This window comes from Parus major, unplaced genomic scaffold, assembly GCF_001522545.3.
Source record: "Parus major isolate Abel unplaced genomic scaffold, Parus_major1.1 Scaffold353, whole genome shotgun sequence".
NCBI lineage: Eukaryota > Metazoa > Chordata > Aves > Passeriformes > Paridae > Parus > Parus major.
In genome coordinates, this window is record NW_015379289.1 from 79,303 (window position 1) to 85,176 (window position 5,874).

Genomic DNA, 5,874 nt, shown 5'->3' on the forward strand with positions numbered 1-5,874 from the left:
GGGCTCCGGGTTTTGGGTGGGGGGCGGCAGGAACTCCCCGGAAATGGGGCAATAAAAGCGGTTTCAAACAAATTTGGGTGTTTATTGAGGGGGGGAGACGCCAAAACCCCAGATGGGTCCTAGGGGGGGTTTGGGGGTCCTCCCACATTAGAGCCAGAGTCCAAGACATTTGGGAGGGTGGGGGACCTCCCCAGTGGGGGTTTTATGTGGGGCTAAGGGTGTTTTGGGGTTCCTGCGGATATTTTGGGGTGATTCAATCCCTGATGTTGATGCAGTGAGGGGATTCCCAGAAGAATATCTGAGGGTCTTTGGGGTTTCCAAGCCCTAAAACCCCAGGCTGAGGATCCTGGGGGTGATTTTAGGGTGCTCCCTCCCACACCTGACCCAGCTGATGTGGATCCAGTGAGGAGATTCCCGGAAGAATATTAGGGGGTTTTCAGGGGAGGTTTGGGGCTCCCCCTGGGTTGAGACTCCTGGGGGTTTTGGGGTGCCCCTGGGGGTGTTTTTGGGGGTGCTGGGGAGGGTTTTGGGCCCTCCCTCACTTGATGCAATCCATGACATGGATCTGCAGCGTGTCCATGTCCGGAGCCTTGTACTGGCACTTGGGGCAGCACAGGTCGGGCCCTTCCTCAGCGGGGGGCAGGAGCCCCCCAAAACCTGCGGGGAGATGGGGGAGGGGCAGAGTCATGCCCTGCCCCTCCCCTAGGGGGAATTTGGGGGTCCTGAGGCCACCCCTCTGTACTCACCCCTTCCTGGGACCGGTGCCGGGGGCGGCTCCGAGTGCCGGTTCCGCATCTCCTCCAGACGAGCCCTGGAGAAAAAAATGGGGGATTTGGGGGAGTTTTGGCTGTTTTGGGGAGGTCAGAGAGGCCTTGGGGGATTTTGGAGGGGGTCTGGGGGAGTTGAGGGATTTTGTGGGAGTTCGGGAGGAGTTATGGGGGGCCTGGGGGTTATCAGGGACAAGGGAGAGGGGGAAAGGGAGGTGCCTGGGGCGGTTTTTGGGGTGTTTTGGCTGTTTTGAGGTAGGTTTATCGTGTGGGGTTTTTGTTGTGGTCTCTGAGGGTGTTTTGGGAGAGGTTTTGGGAGGTTTTGGTTGTTTTGCAGGCATTCAGGTTGCTTGGTGCTAAGTTGGGGTCTTTAGGTGTGTTTTAGCCAGTGTTTTTGGGATGTTTCAGGGCATTTGAGGGGTTTTTTGAGGTGTTTTGGGTGGTTTGGGAGTCTTCCGGGGTGTTTTTGGGGGTTCAGTGCCGGTACCGGGCCCCATCCCCGCCGAGGCGCAGCCGCAGCTGGTTCAGCTCCTCCTGCAGCGCCTCCCTCTGCCCGTGCAGCTGCTCCCGCGCCGCGCGCTCCGCCTCAAAATCCGCCCTGTAGATGTCGGCCTGAAGACGTTGGGGGGTCAGGACAGCCCCCAAATCCAACCAGGGAGCCCCCAAAATCCCCACAGACCTCCCCTGGCCCTGACCATGGAAATGTCAGCCTGGATTTTAGGGGGGTTGAGGGTGGGGTCAGGACCCCTCCAGGATCCCCTGAATTCTCCAAATCCCACTGGACCCCCCAAACCTCCCCTTGCTCTGTCTCAAAATCCACCCTTGGGGTGGGAGGGGTCTGGGGGGCTCAGGTGGGGTCAGAACCTGCCTAGGAGGTCCCTGAACTCCCTTGGGACCCCTCAAACCTCTCTAGGAGTCCCCAAATCCCCCTTGATCCTCCCAGATCCCCCCAGACCCACCTTGGGGACACTGACCTGGGTTTAGGGGAGTCAGGAGACTCGGGACACCCCCAGACCCCCCTAATATCCCCCAGTGCCCCCCAGCCCCACCTGGGCCTGCAGCACCGGGATGGTCTCCAAGGCCGCCCGCTGGCGCTCGGCCTCGGCCTTGAGGTGATCGATCAGGTCCTGCTTGAGGGCCAGTGCGGCCTCGGCCGCCCGGAGCTGCTCCTGCGTCACCTCGGGGGAAAAATGTCACCTGTGTCACCTGAGATATCACCTGTGACACCCCCCAGTCCCCCCCACTGCACCCTCATCATGGCCTCAGCTGCCCAGAGCTGCTCCTGTGTCAGCTGGGGGTGACAATGACACCTGGGGGGGGTCACCTGGAGGACAGCTCTGTCACCCCCAGGTCCCCCAATGCAGCCTCAGCTGCCCAGACCTGCTCCTAGGCCTTGAAGGGTGTCAACTTTGCCACCTGGGGGTCACCTGTGTCACCCCTGGCTCCCCCACTGCACACCCAGTGCAGCCTTGGCCACTGCTCCTGTGTCACCTGGGGAGCGGCACTGTCACTTGAGGAGTCACCTGAGGGCTCCTGAATCACCAGAGGCCACAGGGAAATTCCAGGTGTCCCCAAGAGGCTGGAATGGGGCCGGGATGCCACTGCCGGGTCCCCAGGGGAATGAAATAAGGGACAAGGGGCCACCCTGGGCTCCCCAAGGGTTGGGACATGACCCTCCATGTCCCCAGTGTCCCCCGGTGTCCTCTGTCCCTCACCTGGCTCCGTTTGTCCCCCTCCAGGCTGGCCTTGATGTGGGCGTCGTACTCCTGGAACAGGTGATGGTACGCGGCCTGCAGCTGCACCAGCTTCCTCCTGGGATGGGGGACATGGGGACAGCGAGGGAACATTGAGAACATCACTGGGGACATTAGGGACAGTGAGAGGACACTGAGGACATCATCAGGGACAACTGGCATGCAGCTGCACCAGCTTCAGCCTTGGGGACACTGGGAGTGCCACCGCCTCCCCTGTGTCCCCTTATTGGGACAGGTAGCCTTGAGCTCCACCAGCTTCCACCTGGGACACTGGGGATAGTGAGGGGACATGGAACATCAGTGGGTGTCCCCAAGTGCCACACCTGCCCATGTCCCCACCGTCACTCACTCCTCCCCGGTGTCCCCGTTGTCACTCACTTCTCCTCGGTGGCCCCACGCCGCTCCACCCTCAGGGCAGTTTCCAGGTTGGTCACCTGGAGCCGAAGCTGGTCTAGCTGCACCTGGTGGCCCTGGGTCACCTCTTCCAGCTGCTGGCACCGCTCGGCATCACTCCGGGCCCTGGGATACCAGTGACACCCCATTGTCACCCTGTGTCACCCCCTGTCACCTCCTTCAGCTGCTGGCAGCACTTGTCATCCCCGTGAGCCTTGTGACACCCCAGGAAGACCCCACTGCCACCCTGTGTCACCCCACTGTTACCCTGTGCCAAACAGTGTCACCTCCCCAAACTGGTGGCACTACCCAGCATCCCCTTGGACTCTGTGTGTCACTCAGTGTCACCTCCTTGAGCTGGTGCCACCACCCAGCATCCATTGAGCTCTGTGACACCCCAGTGTCACACAATGTCACCTCCATAGGTGTCACTTCCCCACTTGCACTGCAGGTGGTCCCACTCTACCCAGCTCTGCTGTGGTGTCCCCTCCCCTTGAGGACAATCCCTGACCCCCAGCATTCCCTGTGTCACCCCCAGCTGTCCCTGGGTGTCCCCATGTCCCCCCAAGTGTCCCCACCTGCGCTCCAGGTGCTCCCGCTCTGCCCGGCTCCGCTCCAGGCGATTTTGGCTCTCCCGGAGCTCCCCCAGCAGCGACGTCACCTGGGCCTGCACCTGAGCCTTGTCCTGCTGGGGACAGGGACAGGGACACTGTCACCCTTTGAGTATCCCCAGCTATCCCCAGGTGTGTTCACAGTGTCCCCAGGGCTGTCCCCATGTCCCCAAGGTGTCCCCGGTACCTCAAGCTGGCGGCGCAGGCCCTGCAGCTGCAGCTCAGCTGCGCGGGAAACGTCCTGAGCCCGGAGCTCGGCCACGGCCACACGTGCCCGCAGTGTCACCAGCCTGTCACCAAGGGTCATTGGTGTCACCAAACCCTGGCCACCCATGCCTGCAGTGCCACCAGCCTGGGGACAGTGTCCCCAGAGTGTCCCCAACACCACCAGCTTCCCTCAGCCATGGCTACCACCAGCCTGTGAGGTCCCCAAAGTTTCCCCAAGAGTCCTCTGGTGTCCTCAGTGTGTCCCCAAGTGTCCCCCAAATGCCCCAAGCATCCCCAAAGTGTTCCTGAAGTGACTCCAAAGTGACGCCAAAGTGTCCACGAAGTGCACCAAGGTGTCCCGAAGTATGCCCAAGTACTCCCACAGTGTTCCAAAAGTGCCCCTGACTGTCCCCAAGTGCCCCCAATGTCCTTGACTCACTCAGCCTCAGCCTCTGCCAGGCGCTGCTTCAGCTGCTCCTCAGAACTGGGGGGACACGAGGGGGAGTCAGTGGGGTCAGAGAGGGTTGGGGACATAGAGGGATCCCCAAGGAGCTGGGGAGGGGGGCAGGGGCTCACCTGGGCTCCAGGGGGGTGCTGGAGGGGGCCTGGGGGGGCTCTGGGACAGCAGGGATGTCCTCAAGGGGGAGAGACACGGAGCAGGGGGTGGCCTCGGGGGGCTGCAGGGACATTGGGGGACATAAGGAACACATTGGAGGGTGCCCAAGGGGGCTGGGGAGCCAGGGAGGGGACAGAGGGGGGAGGGGGAAGGACACTGGGGGACACAAGAAGGGGAACATGGTGGGTGCAGTGGGAGTGGGACACAGGGGGGATGAGGGAACACGGGGGGGACCAAATATACCTTGGTGCTGGTGTCAGGGGTGTCCCTGGAGATGTCCCGAGTGTCCCTGAGGGTGTCCCTGATGTCCCCAGACGTGTCCTTGGCATCCCAGACATCCCCAGGGGTGTCCTTGGTGTCCCCAGGGGTGTCCTTGGTGTCCCCAGGGGTGTCCCTGGTGTCCCCGGGGGTGTCCCTGGGGGTGTCCCCGGTGCTGTCCCTGCGCTGTCCCCGCAAGTGCAGCACCAGGTCCCGGGCCTGTCCCCAACGTCCCCGCAGCAGCTCCCGCTCCCCCCGGCGCTGCAGCTGCAGCTTCCGCAGCTCCTCCAGGCGCTGCCGGAGCGACTCGGTGCAGTGACACAGAGCACCTGGGGACAGTGAGGACATTGGCAGGGACAGGGGGCATTCAGGGACACTGGAGGAGTTGGAGACATTGGGCAGGTTGGGGACACGGGGCTGTTGGGACATTGGTGACATCAGGGGGTTTGGGGGGACTGGGGACATTGGGGGCCATTGTGACATTGAGAACATTTGGACACTGCGGGGACATTGGGGATACTGGGGATATCGAGGATATTGGTGAAATGAGGAACATGAAGGGGATATTGGGGACCCTGGGGATTTTGGGGACATAGCACACATCAGGGACCTTGAGACATTGGCTGGATGGGGACGTTGGGGACAGCGGGGATATGGGTATGCTGGGGGGAACATCGGGAACACTGAGGACATGCGAGAACAATGAGGACGTTGGGGGCATTGGAGGCACTGAGGGCATCGGGGGACTGGGGATATTGGGGACATTGGGACATCAGTGGGGTCACTGAGGACATTTGGCACGTTGAGGTGATTTGGGACATTAGGACATCAAAGAAGACACGGGGACATCACTGGGGACACTCCCAGTCCCTCCCAGCTCCCCCAGTTCTCACCCCTTAGCTCGCGGTTCTCCGCCCGCAGCCGCTGCAGCGCCTCCGCCAGCGCCGGATCCGCTTCGGGCCCCGGCTGCACCATCTCCGCGGGCCTCCGCCAGCGCCCGCCGCTCATCGGCGGCTCCCGGGGGGCCCGGGCGAGTCGGAGACGGTTTGAGGCCGAATTCGGGGATTTTTGAGCCGAATTCGGGGAATTTAGGGATCCCGGCGGCGCCGCCACTTCCCGCTTCCGCCGGAAATGCGTTACGTCACCACGCCAAACTGCACTTCCGCTTCGGTAAGTGTCATGGCAGCGCCATAGCAACGCCGCGGGCAGAGAGCACTGATTGGTTACGCCTCCTGGTGTGGCCTCTCCCATACTCGGCGCTGATTGGT

At 62.2% G+C, this 5,874-nt stretch overlaps 1 protein-coding gene across 5 annotated transcripts; it reads right to left on the reverse strand.

Moving 5' to 3' along the window:
• Positions 1 to 61: 61 nt before the first annotated feature.
• Positions 62 to 5,872, reverse strand: IKBKG (inhibitor of nuclear factor kappa B kinase regulatory subunit gamma). 5 transcript variants are annotated; one of them, XM_015616138.3, is made up of 12 exons: positions 5,500 to 5,872; positions 4,592 to 4,935; positions 4,309 to 4,409; positions 4,172 to 4,216; positions 3,713 to 3,815; positions 3,493 to 3,599; positions 2,900 to 3,040; positions 2,483 to 2,579; positions 1,817 to 1,945; positions 1,255 to 1,379; positions 747 to 811; positions 62 to 657 (listed from the first exon to the last, which is right to left on the reverse strand). In XM_015616138.3, the coding sequence occupies exons 1-12, from the start codon at positions 5,855 to 5,857 to the stop codon at positions 539 to 541; spliced, it is 1,734 nt and encodes a 577-aa protein (XP_015471624.1). In that variant the 5' UTR covers positions 5,858 to 5,872; the 3' UTR covers positions 62 to 538. The 5 variants fall into 5 exon arrangements, with proteins under 5 accessions (XP_015471624.1, XP_015471625.1, XP_015471623.1 ...); XM_015616139.3 differs by having other exon boundaries at positions 1,817 to 1,936; positions 3,493 to 3,602; XM_015616137.2 differs by having other exon boundaries at positions 3,493 to 3,602.
• Between the last annotated feature and the right edge of the window lie 2 nt (positions 5,873 to 5,874).

Bases quoted from the DNA above. Each gene is read 5' to 3' on its own strand.
- IKBKG (XM_015616137.2), bottom strand. From the start codon at position 5,857: ATGGGAGAGGCCACACCAGGAGGCGTAACCAATCAGTGCTCTCTGCCC. The intron at 4,410-4,591 runs GTATATTTGGTC...ATGTCCCTGCAG, and splicing joins CCCCTGACACCAGCACCAAG to CCCCCCGAGGCCACCCCCTG. The intron at 1,380-1,816 runs GTGGGGCTGGGG...CAACGTCTTCAG, and splicing joins TCCCGGTGCTGCAGGCCCAG to GCCGACATCTACAGGGCGGA.